The sequence below is a fragment of the Haliaeetus albicilla genome, chromosome 1, assembly GCF_947461875.1.
Source record: "Haliaeetus albicilla chromosome 1, bHalAlb1.1, whole genome shotgun sequence".
Taxonomy (NCBI): Eukaryota; Metazoa; Chordata; class Aves; order Accipitriformes; family Accipitridae; genus Haliaeetus; species Haliaeetus albicilla.
The window spans coordinates 36,871,081-36,885,555 of record NC_091483.1 but is presented as its reverse complement, the minus strand read 5'-3'; the positions used below and the strand labels follow the sequence as shown (position 1 = coordinate 36,885,555).

General features: G+C 38.1%; 1 protein-coding gene across 1 annotated transcript; it reads right to left on the bottom strand.

Annotated features, from left to right (window-relative positions):
• Positions 1-522: 522 nt before the first annotated feature.
• RBM46 (RNA binding motif protein 46) lies at positions 523-10,620 on the bottom strand. The gene is made up of 4 exons (XM_069781067.1): positions 10,309-10,620; positions 4,576-5,043; positions 2,376-3,158; positions 523-683 (listed from the first exon to the last, which is right to left on the bottom strand). The coding sequence occupies exons 1-4, from the start codon at positions 10,457-10,459 to the stop codon at positions 523-525; spliced, it is 1,563 nt and encodes a 520-aa protein (XP_069637168.1). The 5' UTR covers positions 10,460-10,620.
• Positions 10,621-14,475: the final 3,855 nt, after the last annotated feature.

Here is a 14,475-nt window from a genome sequence, read left to right as displayed (position 1 = left end):
GTCATGCATTGCAAAAAGGGATCATAGTCAAGCCTGAATTAAGTCTGCTACAAACTCATCAGAAAGAAAAATCTCGCTGCAGCCTAAGTATCAAGAAGCTTCCAGAACAAGTGTTAAGTAGGAGTATGAGGAAGAGAAGGATGGCAAGACTATTTTAAGTTAGCAGTAGGTTTTCCAATCCACCAAAACTAGAACAGGTGAGGGGGGAAGAAAAAAAAAAAAAGGAGTGGGAATAGAGGGGAACAGAAAAGTCTCCCTCAGGAACAGAAGCAGTCATTGCTAACACAGGACTCCACTTAAGCTTTCAGTTACTATTTCTGCTTCCATTTCCCTTAAAATTTTGTTTCACTGGGCCAAAATTATGAAGTAAAAGCATTTTAATAAACACTTCTTCATCTGTTCTCATTTTTCCTCCTTACATTCCCAAAGCAGAATCAAGCTTTAAATCTTGTGGATGCAGTCCTGGGCCCTGTATGCATGCACAGCTAATCAGAAAAGGATTATTTACTGTACAGTATGATCTCACTGTCCTTCTATCCAGAGCTGCACTATACAGGACCACCAACTCTGATGCCTCAGACACTGCCTGGCCCACACACAGTAGGCACTATCCACAAAGAACGCCACTTCTTTCAAACCTGGAAGTCCATAGCTTAAGGCGGCTGATATTCTAGAACGTGAAACTAGAAAGTGAAAAAACACAGCAGTCTATTGAAGCACAACCTGTTTGAACTTCCTAGGTATCATAAGAAACTTGGAAAGAACTTGCCTACCACCACTCCAAAACCCACAACACTCCCTGCCAAACAACTCTGGCATTGCTCCAATTCTGGATTAAAAAAAACAAACAAACCAAAACAACAAAACCAACCATCAACCCACCCCAACCAAAAAAAACCCCAACTTTCTACACACAATTGGACAAGAAACTAGTTTCTATTATCTAAACAAGCCCATCGTCTCCAATGTAATTCTTCACAGAAAGAATTCTACACAGAAAGAAAAAGAGAAAAAACCAACCCCTGGCTCCAGGACTCATTAGAAACATTTTTTTATAATGACAGAAAAGTATTTATATTGTTCTACAAAAGACTAGCAATTCATTTCATGATACAGCATCTACTGAGTTAGTCACGCTGAAAGAAGCCGTGCAACAAATATACAAGATCATTACTCAGCAGATCAGAGAAATTATATGATGGTTCATAATACAAGCAAAATTGTAAAGATAAGTCCTATCTCATCTTCAAATATACCAGGATGTAAAGGCCAGAAAGATAAAAAAAGCTAACTAAGCAGAAGAGAAACCACTCAAAAGAACAACTGGAATAAATTATACAAAGCTTTGCCTGGAATTATGACTAGTTTTCAAACCATTATTGTACGGCTCTGTAACGGCCTCCAAATCTGTGTACCAAAGAGCCAAAATTCTGATTTCTTTGAGGATGAAATCTGTTCAGATGATGACTACAATTACTAATGAAACAACCTGGCACTAGGATCAGTTCTGTGTTCTGAATGCTGTGTGCTGAATGTTCTGAAAAATGCTGGGCAGGAACCAGATGACAGAAGTGTTACATTTTGTATTTATGTACTTCACTTTATAGAGCAACAGGGATAACGCTGTCAGAACTGCAGTGATCTGTCATCTTAGTCATGAACAGATGTTACTATATTTTTATAATATAAAATATATTTTTTATATTATATAGGTGTCCCTTTTCTAGTAGTTGCATTCTAAGTTTAAGAAATGGCATATATACAAATGAAGATGCTAGACTTAGAAAGTAATTAAGAATAACTGTATCCCTATTTTCTCCCATTTTCTGGTTGGAAAAAAAAAACCAAAAAAACCCCCAAACACCAAATGACAGCACTCTTTACCCAAAGATAATCCATATAGAGCAATGTAATGACACTCTGCTTATTGCCTCAAGAATGTCTATAAAGAGGAATCAAAAAAGCTTCCCAAACCTATTTATGTATCTGAATATGGATCCACCACTTCTGTTTTCCCTACTGATAATAAATCAAGAACACAGACATCCTTTCAAATAAATTTTCAGCACCATAATCATCACACAATGACCTTATACCCAAGTCACTTAACATAACCTAGTTCTTCCTTATAAATCATTACAGTAGGTAAATGTAAGCATAAATGACCCTAGCATTGCACTGTATAGATGTTTACAGTGTTTCTTCAGTACTCTCACCTGATGGTCCAGACTCAGCTGACTATACAAGAAACAATTCTGCTGCAGACTAACTTATACTTTATATACATACACAAGCCAAGATATATACACAAACAATTTTAAAATAACTTTTCTAGCTTCAGTTCTTAAGACCTGATTGAAAGCGTTTATGCTTACCTAGATGTAGAAGTGTGAACTGTGCTGCCAATTCCTTTGCACCTTCTACTGTTGCACAGAGTTTGTCTGGCATGAAATAACTCTGGGAACCATCTGCAATACTAGGAATAAGCACCTTGTACACCAAGAGTATTTTCCCATCCTGACTTGTGGTTGAGTACAAGTAGTATTCTGGCGGTGTCCAGTTATTTTTATTGCAAAAATAATCCAGATGCATTGCTGCAGAACTGAAGTGACTGGATTTTAAAGAATACATGCTAATTGGAGTAAGCTTTATTCCTGGAAAAAATGGGTATGTACATCTTTCAACATCAGTGGGGCCTGGACTGTGCTGACCATTAAGACGAACCAAAAAATTTGCTGGTTTCCCTAAGGATTTTTGATGACCATCTTCCTTGTTAAGAAAACCTAAGAGATTTTCAGAACTGGGACTTATCTGACCATTAAAATGTTGCTTCCAAATACTTTCTTTGTTAACTGGCTTTGCCAGTGTTACCTCAATACTAGCTCCATCAATGCACTTTCCATTCATTACAGACATAGCAGCAACTGCATCTTCTCGATGGAAAAAATGAACAAAAGCATAGTCTCTCAGCTTCTTTACACGTTCAACTACTCCTGGCTTGAACTTGTTGAATTCAGCTTTAATTGTGTCCTCTGTAGTAGATATCATTAAATTTCTTACATACAATACTTTAACTCTCTGCATTGTTTCTTCATCAACTTCTTTCTCAGGATCTGCCCAGTCTACTTGAATAGTATGACCCCAGAGCTGGAATGTTCCTACAGCAAAGAAGCATTACATCAATGAGAAACACGCAAATGAAAACAAAATCATTCTTATCAACTACCTCAACAAAAAAAGCAAATATGATGCATGCCACATTAAACTGTTTTTTTGTTGCCTGCACCTACTTAAGAAAAATATGTAAAATATCGCTACTTAAAATTATCTAAGAAAACAAGAATCTGCAAAAATTCGGTGTTCTACCTGTACCCTTTGAGTTCATTAAGCACCATAAGCTGTCAAAACATAGACTTCATGATTTTGTGACATGCATATACACGTGTATATAAAGCAACCATAAGCAACATATTTTACTAGCTAGTATACAAAGGCTCTTCAATAATATTACAATTTATAAAAAGGTCAACACCTGGCAGTCATCTAAACATATATGAACTAGCACAAGCCTTACTGTATGTTGCAGCAGACACCAAACCCATAAACTTCAAAAATACCCCACCTTGTTACTCATTTCATGCCAACATTTTGCATATCGCACAACTAGTTTATTTTACATTCAGTGATCTGGTCATATTTCTCCCATTACCTTGCAAGGCCTGCATACGTCTTAGGTAACACTCCTCCTAACACTCTTGTCAGGAATTAACATGAGACTTGCCTACATCTTAGCCTTAATAAATACAGGGAGTTTTGTCATTCGTTTCAGCAAGGCCAATGCTGTCTTATCTGTTTTAATGACTTTGCTTCTCCAACTATATTGTTCCATTTCATCCCTATTTAATTTCTCTTCCTTTCTCTTCTAGAATTTCCCTTTTTAACTGTACCTTTACCCATTCCCTTCTCTTTCAGCATATTTAATCCATTCTACTTTCCCTCCCTCAAAATGTATAAAATAAGGTGCAAAGGAAGAGTCATCTTCTACTTGTTAAACCCTTTAAAATTATTTTCTAGCAAAACATTAAAGATCTACTTTCAAATATTTTTAAAACATGAAGCACCAACAACATCACTCATGACACTCAAAGAAAATAAGGGACACATTCCAAGCACTATATTTTTTCAGCTCAGCTTTAAGAGAATTCATGTGCAGGGACTAATGCATGCAAATGAGAACTGGATGCCCAAGCAAATACGTTATCTTTGTGTGAATTACAGTAACTTCTGTTTATAAAACGGATGCCTGCTCTTTCATTCTCAGAACTGCTTAAATTTCAGCTTAAAAAAAATAAATAAATCAAAAACCAAAAACCACAACCAAAAAACCCAAACAAAAAAAAAAAACTCATTCCTGAACGGAAAAAAAAAAAAATCCTCTTTAGCTGAAAGGCACTACTGCAGTTTTGTAAATCCCAAAATACCTTAAAGAGAGGAAAACAAGGATGATCAACCCACACACACAAAATGGAGACAGATACTCCCAAAAAAACTCAATTTAATTACAAATAGGTTTACCTGGGATTAGCCGCCTTCTAGCCATTGCAGCTGCTCTGTGAGATTCATATTCTACAAAAGCAAAGCCACGATTTTTAGTTTTGTCAGTGGCATTTGGATAAACAATGACATCCACCACTCCTTCTGTAACTTTTTTCATTTCGTTCAGTATTTCTTCTTTCTTCTTTTCTTTTGGAATTGCTCCAATAAATAGTCTGCAGTTGTCCAAGCTTACGCAGACACCAATAAATTTCCCTGGACGAATTTCGTAATTATTCAGAATCTTGATGGCTAGCTGGGCTTCCTCTTTAGTAGTGTACATCACAAAAGCATAGCCTCGATTCTCACCACTGAATTCCATCATCAGTCTGAACTCATAGATCTTCCCAGCTCTCTCGAAAACAGGAACTAATTCATCTTCATACATATCACGAGGAATCTTACCCACAAAAACTTCACATCCACGAGGTGGTGGAGGACCTTCCCAACCTTAAAATAAATTGTTCAACAACAACCTTACTACAAATGCCGGATAGGCACACTTCCCTCCCTCCCCCCCCCCAATTTGGAGGTGGGAGTTATTTATTTATTTTTAGTCTCAATTTAAAACTAGCATATTCTCATCCATTATTTAATTCTTATTTTTGTTATGCTGAAATTAAAAAATGCCGTAAGCCCACAATTTGTATCTGTTTTAATTCCATCTTCTGTTTTTTCACTGGAATCTGTATGACAACCCACTAAACCAAGCATTATTTAAAATACTGAGAGGTTTGCTGTAAGAGCCTACATTTCAATCATTTTTTGCCCCTTAAACTTATGTGTCAGTTATTAATACAACTGATAGGTTGATAACTGGGAAAGAACTTAAGTTGTATTTTCTACTCGCAAATGTTTCTCTGCACTTCTTGCCCATATTTTAAGAAATTTTGGTCAGGGTCCCCAGTGCAGTATTTTTTTTCTTCCTTCACATCATTCAAAATGTCCAAACATTTTGCTTCCACCTTCTCCATCCATCTACAAAAACAGGACTCCCTAAGGAAGGTAGGATATGGAGCCGTGCTTTCTTCAATAGCCAAAAAGACTGAACACTTTTGCTTTAAAAACAGACCACAGTTTTCATGGGCTGGAGCTGGATGGTAGGAAAAAAGAAATTAAAAAAATCCACAGAACAAGTAAGTCCCTAGTTCACATCTGAAAGTTACAAGAAGATCCATGATTCTGTCCTTAAGCCAAGGCCATTCATACACTCTTTTGTATCTCTGCCATGTACGTTGAAGGGTATGATCAACAGATAATGTAAAAATGCATACATACATTTAAAAATATGGAGTTATGGTCTGCAAATATGGCACTTGATTTTCCAAAAATATGCATTTTTTTTTTAAAAATAAAGTTTTATTGGTTTTGTTTGGGGTTTTTTAAACAAAATAAACAAATTGGGCAGAAGTTTCAAAGGCAGAAAAACAGTTAAATCATAACTAACAGGTTTTTTTCTAAAGCTTTGACAAGAAAGGTTCTCCACAGGAGAGAAAGCAAGGAGTACAAAGCTGGTAGAAAAAAAACCACAAAATTTGGTAAGTGCTCATATGAAATGACAAAACATAAGGAGGCAAGGTGAAAAAAAATTACTGTTGACAAGTTAAAACAAGAAGATAATTAAATATTTTACTTTGGCTTGAAGTTCAGAATAAATTAGGTGATTTTTGTAATTAACTTAAAAGTTTTTCCTTCATATAAGTATCATCAAAGAGCACATAATTTAGTCATGAAAAAAATTTTTATAGAACCGGGAAATTTTTGCCTTCTCACAGAATAAATTTTCATCTATAAGCTGTACAATAAGAACTACATGGTACACAGGGAAGCTACCAAGGCATCAAAATTGACAGGCATTTGGAACCACGCCACCATGGCTTATCTAGGAAAAAGTTTGGCTCTGTTCCACACAGCTTTATAAACATTTACAACCACTCCAGCTGAGGTCTGACAGGACATGGCAAGTAACACAGTCTGCAAGCTAGTACTGCTATCAATCACATCATGCCAGTCAGTTGCCCACATAAAAACACATAAACCAACAGTACGCCACTTAGCAGCTCCAAAGACAAAAGCAACTGCACACCTTAATCAGCAAAAAAGGGAGGAGGCTGCTTTACTGAGTAGGCAAGTCATGAAATTAAATAACAATGTTCATTTATTAACTTTTACCATCATCCTCAGCCTGGTAACTGATTAAAACAGTGATTCTCAGTAAGTAAAAGCCATCTACCATTCAAATAGCCACTAATTTTAAAGCTGCATACTAACTTAGCGTTACAGCACATTAATGCCAACTGAGTGTAAGTTGTGACTCCTGCCTTAAAGAAATCCTGGTCTGTGCCACATTTGCCAATGAGCAACATGTATTTAACAGAGCAAACATGGAAACAGTTAACCAAAAGCACCATTCCTCAAGTAGTTACCAACTGACCAGAGAGTTTCCTTGACTGGGTACTTAATTTATCGCTGGACAGCAGATTATGGGATTCCTTTTTTTGCAGCAGTCCAAGTAATCAAACTTCAATCAACATTATAGTTATAATCCTCCTCCTGTTAGTGAAATCCATGCCATCTCAAATTTTCTTCCATGTAATTCTAATGAGTTACATACCTAATGACGTCATTATGTCTGCAGCAATCTAAGCAGGGGACCCAAAGCAATGAAAATTCGCTTTCTTAACCTTTTTTCGTCTTTTCTCCTACCCCTACCCCGATACATTTTCCACAAGTAGCATAAACTGAACAAGAACTGTGCTGCTGCCAACTGAGGTGGGGGAAAAAAAAAATATAAATTTTTAGGGTAATTTTGATTACCTTCTTGCTCTGGATAACGTGCCAGTCACATAAACAAGATGGTAAAAGGAAAACAGAGCTGACAGTGAGACTATCTCCTTTGGCAGCAACACAAGCTTATAGAAACCACATCTTAAACAAGCAAAATTCACAGTGAAGCTCCTCATTTACAAACAGTTATTGTAATTCTTTTCAAGCCATCTCAAACATTCAAGTCTCATCTGGCCTAGAAAACCATTTATAGTAACTCTGGGTAATTTCCAGCCTAAGCAAGTATGAAAATGCAAGATTTAAAGGAGAGGTATATAATTAATGTCAATGAACAGATTTATGGAAGATACACCTTGTCAAACACATCTAGTTTCAGAAAAGATTAACAAATTTCATTAATAAAAGTAACTCTGCCAAACAAATACACTTAATACTACCTAATGTTCTAATTAAAAATCATAATTATAATGTAAAAAATGTATTAAATAATTTAAGAGCAGGCTGAGCCCTCAGGAAGTAGTGATTCCCTGCAGTTCTTTTTCCAGTGCCATTTTCAAAAAAATTTCACAGGACTTCCTTTGGCTATTTTATATAGGCTAGTAAAAGTATGTACGTAATTTTAGACAGGAAAAACTTCCAAAGAGAAATAATTTTGATGCAGCTGTATCTTAAACTACACATAGCAATGAGCAACACTGTTCATGCTTACAAGCATAACTTACAAAGATACGGGATCACAGGCCACAAGTGAGAATGAACCGAAACAGCAGCACAAGGAATTTTCCTTCCTTCTGCTTGTGTACGTGCATAATCTGACTCAGAAAGAAGAGTTACTATACTCCATGAGATACAGTCAGGACAAATGGCAAAATTCTTGTACATTGCTGATGTCAACAATGACACTGGAAAAATTATTCAAAATAAAAGAAATGCTTCATAAAGATTTAAGGCATTTGATTCATTTCATCAGAATAACAAGAAATTTTAAGATAAAGGTAACTGACACAGCGTTATTACAGAGAATTACAGGTACTAGGTATTTCATCAAGAAAATTAAAGAACTATTTCAGAGTAGAGATAAAGCCCAAATTCAGCAGGAAAGATGCTAACCATTTTAACGAGCTAAATGTAGGAGCAGATAATCCCACCTTTTAGAGTTCTCAAAATCAAACCCAGACACTTTTCTGAAAATGCGTTTTAGCCAAAAAAAGTCGTCAGGCTCAATTGAGCAGAAAGTAAATATGTAAGATACACAGAAGTTCAAATTAAATGATCCAGAAGCCACTTATTTTCTTAATGTATTCTCGAGAAGAACAAAAAGACATTTTGGTAGGGAAAAAAACCTCTACGAAGTTTAACTCTTGAATACGGCAATAATGACAAAAAAGATAATTAGGAAAAAAAATATATCTACTGAACTAATCCTCCTCCTCTGTTCAATTATGTTCACTCAAAACAATAACAAATTCAATCATTTTGGTTTTATCCATTTATTTCACAAACTTTCAGCCTTTGCAGCACGAGATAAACCTACTAGTTTCGAGCGTTTGTATAAGCATGGATTAAAGGTGAATGATCTTGCAACATCTTCAAACAAAAACACCCTTTATCAGCCCTACTTAAAAGTAAGTGTCATTTAAATTTATCTTGGAAAGCAAATTCAAAGTGCTGAACAACAGCTTTTCCTTGCACTGCCTGTAAGCATTACTTGTTTTCTACTAGTATCTGCAGCAGCAGTTTCAGTGAAAGTATTTTAGCAGAGGATAGGGCTATTTCAAGAGATTTATTATTGCTAAGTTACTTGTCATAGTATCAGACACGTTTTTGAAATAGCATTTAATACACAAGAAAAAAATTAAGTCTTCCAATGCAGTAACAACCTGAAAACCATTTACTAAATCCAATAGCCACTGTTTCCAGATTGGAACTTACATATTCCATATACCACAGGACTTAATTCTACTTTTTTTTTGTCACTGACTTTAGCGGAAATATAACTGGGCATATAGAAAAACATTTTAGTGACAAAGTGTGTTTTCACTGTAGCAATAACTTTCCAGTCCAAGTGCACAAGTCTCCTGTTTGCATTGTGACAACAATTCTCAAACCACCATAAATTAACCAAGAAGATGACTGTAGTTTTTATAGCATCAATACAATCTCTGTTATTCTCTGGGATTTTTACCAACTGTTGTTTTCTGTTTATACATGGATAAATACTCAACAATTTCTGTTTTCCAGTGAAACAGTAACACATGAATATTAAACTCTGACTGTTGTACTTAACTGTTAAAAACACATCCAACAAATGATAAAAGCTCCAGGAGCTCAACATTTATCAATTTTTCCTCTCAGAATGAAAGGGGGGTGGGGGTGGGGAGGCAGAGATTATATTAGATACAGAGAACAGGTTAGTCCACTCTGAAAACAAAACGAGTGCAATTATCTTCACTGGTACTATCTCAGAGAACAGAGATTTGTAAAAAAAAAAAAAAATTGCTTTGTCCCATGCAAGTGGTAAGACAAGAAATGAAGGTTATGCCTGCTATCACCAACCTGTTTTTCCCTTCTGTATCACTAAATGTTTTCAAGTGTGTTCTAAGTCATATGGAACACACTCAGTATTTTCAGCTCCACATTTGTTTTGCTACCTGTCAACTTTAGCTGCTTTTGAAGCCGTGACTTCTTAAATCCACCAAGAGCAAATGTTCAACATAGTCTAGCACAAGACATCTTAAACTACTGGAAACTGTAAAGCGTATCAGGACCCTGTATGTGTTGTGTTTCTTAAACTCTTTCCCTAAGCATCTACTACTGGTCACTGTCAAGATACAGGACATGGGGCTACACAGATTTTCAGTCTGATTCAGAAGAGCTCTCCTTACAGAAAATAAACTCCAACTTTGTAATCTCAAAAGACATGCTTACCTGGTGGAGGACCACCGAATTTTCTTTGCCCGTTTTCTTGAACCATGCTGTATCCAGTCTTCTCCATCAGAGCCAGTAAAGCAGCTTCATTCTGAGTGCCACTTCGGCTTTTGCCGCATCCATTTGCTGCAGCTTTATTTTCCTCATGCATATCTGCAATAGCTTCAACAGAACATTGCAAGTATTTCAATTCAGATAATTCTAAGTTGTTATATATATACAGAAGCTACCAAAGCACAGAAAAACAACTTATGCTATACTTGCCTATTTACTGACTTTGTTTAGCATAAGGCTTCAATCCTGCATCCAACTATCATCTATATATCTGCTTTCAAAACATTGTTCTGTAGCTAAGCTAAACTTGACCTTTAACAAGTAACTATATATGCTATAGTCAAACTTTCATAAGTGGTATCACAACTATGTACAGTATGCTGTCCTCCAAGTAGAATAATGAATTCTTTCATAAATTATGTTATCACAGTTGTATAGAGACCCATATGCTACTTGAAGTGACAAGTTCCACTTTCTTATTACTACATTTTATAGAAATACCAATTATTTTAAAACTGTATTTTAATGCAAAATTCTTACGAAGTACATTAAGTCCATGCCTAGGTAATATAAAGAATTCAAAGAATTCACAAACAAAAGTAATTTAATTAAAACCAATATGTAATAAAACCAGGCAGAACTGTCTGGCAATACTAGGGGGTGAAACAGTCCCACCTTTACGGTCCTTATTTTCATGACTTTATCCATTTTCACAATTTCCAGAACTAAAAAAGTTTACCAATTTGGTTGTTGCTGTTCTATCCACTATTCCCCTGGCATGCCAAGATCTCGTACAACAGTTTTAGGGGTTCTGTCATCCAGGTGATGGGAAACATTACACCAAGGAACCCATTTGGCAATTACCAACTTGACTTGTAAAGCCCCTAAAAAAAATTAACTTTCAAGTCAGATTTTTTTTTTCACTGCCTCTTTTTCCTTCCCCAATTTATGTCTTCTTTTCCCAAGATTTTCTGCCTTAAGGTCTGCAATACTTCAACAAGCAATCTTCTTCAACACTGCAATCCTTTGCCCAAATGGTATGTCCAAGTGCTATGCCACTCACTCTCCAAAAAAAATTTGTCAAAAAAATCACCACCAGAGAAATAAGCTACAACTCCTGTTTGTCCTTCGATGTCCCTTGTATTTTCAGATTGCTTTGTCTTCAGGATCAGGCTCAAATAAATAATGTCCTGAGACAGCAGCAGTTTATTTAAAAAAACAACAACAAAAAAAACCCAAAACCTCAAACAAACACAACAAAAACCAAACCCGTTAAAAGCAGCTTAAATTTCACACAAATGTTTCTTGTCAACCCACTACTATTTGCTGAACAATCAGGCTTCATAGTTAAGGCTTCAATTAATAACATATCTGGAAAGCAGAGAATAAAGGAAACTAATCAAGGACAGTAAAGAGTGCATAAGCATTCACACATCTGTCTCTTCATTAGACTTCCACTACTCAAGGTCCCAAGAAACCAATTATCTCAAACATTACAGTAAACTCATACTTGTTGCAATGAACTGAATGCTGCCAAAAGTGAGGGAAGACAACTTCAAAACCAGATACAATTGCATCCTTTTTCTACAGTCTGAAGCAGAAACTACCTTCTCTTCAGCTTGTCACTTCTGGTGCTTTTGTACTATTATTTTGAGCTCGATTATCCAAATGAGAACCATTATCTACACAGATTATTTATTTTACCTGACAGCCGACTACATAACTTCCTACCACTAGCAGAAACAAGAATTAGTAAAAATAAAGCCATACACAGTAGTTAATGTACCAAATGTTATCCCACCCATTCCACATGTGACCATGTGCTGGTCACACTAAGCAAGCTTTTGCCTCCATACTCAAAACATTAACCATCCCCATGGTTGCTAGTCCTTTTATTCTTCACTTACACATTCCACTGAAAACCACCCCAGTATCTCAAATTAAAATGATTTTGCATAAATTTAAGTTTTGCAAAAGATTATACATATTTATGGTGTGATTAAGCCCCTCTAACTGCCACATTTATGCGTGTTATGCAATGATATCACTGTCCAGAAGTGGACTCCCCCCCCAACATCTTACTCATTTCAAATGTGCTTTCAATCAAAGTAATAATGAAACTACTCTTCAGTGCATTCTTTTCACTACAGCCTTCATATAACATTATAACAGACTCTACACATCCCTTAATTAGAATGGTGATAGAATAAACACAACTGCAATTTTTTTCCATACTAGAAGATGACGACTTTTGGTGGCGATACATATATTTTGCCTTTTCTATCAAGCTAGTATTCATTTTGGGGCAGGAATCCATGCAAGCAACCGTTCTGGTGAAGTTTATAATGCCACCACTGGGCATTAAAAAAGCCAAACCCCAAACAACTCCTGGCTTCATGAAAATGAGATTCCAGAAAGGAAGCAGGGTAGAGCACAAAAAAAATCCCCTACAGGCAACAGCACTAACAGCATGACTCCTATCTTCTACAAATGGTGTCCCATCTCCTTTCAGCAAGTGAATTACATTTACTGTGTTTCACAGCCTACAAGCTGCAAGGAGATTCCGTCATCAGGAACTCTCTCAGCAATTCCAGGCTTAACAAGGTATGGAAATAACCAACAACAAAGCTGGGGCAAGCCAGAGGTAAATTAATTTTCCCGTTGTCTCAGTGAGTTCAAACATCCAGCCAAGAAGAACCGTATCAGTAAGGGCAGCGAGGGGACACCAGATTAAAATCGTGGGGGTTGATGAGGGTGCCCACAGGGTCCCCCCAGAGAGGTGAAGAGGCACTGAGGAGTTGGGACAAGAGACCAGTGGCAGAAGCAAGCAGACCAGGGACGGGGCCCCAGGATGAAAACGCCACCTGAGGAGACGAGACGGCGTGTGGGGCAAGGAGAGACAAGAGAGAAAAACAGCAGTCCCGGAAATACCCTGAGCCACGCTCGCCGACTTGCACGTTGAGGATGGCCGCCGCACCCCCTCCTCCACGCGCCCTCGTCCCTCACGCCGCCTCCGCCTCTCTCCACAGCACAGCAAGAGCCTCAACCGGCCGCTGCCACCAGGGAGACGAGGCCGCGGTCCGACCCTCCGCTCTCCCGTTAAGAGCCCTGTCCCACACCGGCGGAGCGGAGGAAGTAACCCCGCCTGCCACCTCACCCGCCTGGCCCCACTGCCACAGCTTTCCCTCGCTCTGCCTCCGCCTAGCCAATCACCAGGCGGCCAGCGTGGGCACGGGCATAATTGACAGGCGACATCAGCCAATCATAGCGAGGCAAGGGGCGGTGCGAGCTCTTCTAAAACAGGCGACCATTTTAAATACCGCCGGGGCGCGTGGTGCAGCTGCCTGGGGTGGGGCGCCCGCGAAAGCCGTTGGGGTGCCGCGTGACCGCCCTGAGGGCGGGGGATAGTGCCGCCGCCGCCTCCGAGCCCGACCTGAGGGAGGGCTGCGGCAATCCTCCCAGCCCGCCCTCTGCTCCAAAAGGAGGGCCAGGTGTTAAGCTCAGCGTTAGCTTGTGAGAACCTAGCTGGTATTTCCTGTATCTTCTGGCTTGTATCCGCTCTTAAAAGGTGTATTCAGGCCTTTAGGATATGCTCTGGCGCGCGCTTGGGCTTTGGGGAGCACTTGGTGTCGTGCAGGTCCATGGTGACCAGTAATACCCAAGTAAAATAGGTCTGGTTTCAGTCCCTATTGGTGTAGTTAATACTTCTTGGAAAGTCTCTTGGAAATGAATCACGTTAGCCTAACAGCAGCTACAGGCACTTCTCAAGCTAGTTGGGCTGGAGGCTGTGCAGTTCTAGCACTGCTCCTGAACTCTCATCAAAACCCGTTAGGGGTCACAGCTGCAGCAGGGCACTTTGAGGAAGACACATCAAATGCACCAGTGTCAAAAAAGAGTCTGGGAATAGTTTGTGAGTTCTTCAATTTGTTGTTATCAAAATGTTGCATCCCATTTTCCCCATCCAGCAAATGAAAGTCTCAAAGCCAAAATACTTTTCACCAAAGATTTCTTTCCCTACCTTTTCCTAAGATTTAAATGCTCAACTGTGCTTATTAATAAGGCAGAGAAGGCCAGAATGTTTAACTTGGGGATGTGCAAATTCATCTTCATTAT

Coding starts and splice junctions, on each gene's coding strand:
- RBM46 (XM_069781067.1), bottom strand. CDS start 10,459: ATGCATGAGGAAAATAAAGCTGCAGCAAATGGATGCGGCAAAAGCCGA. Junction 5,044..10,308: donor ATTCGGTGGTCCTCCACCAG/GTAAGCATGTCT, acceptor ATTTATTTTAAG/GTTGGGAAGGTCCTCCACCA. Junction 684..2,375: donor GTTCACACTTCTACATCTAG/GTAAGCATAAAC, acceptor TTCACTTTCTAG/TTTCACGTTCTAGAATATCA.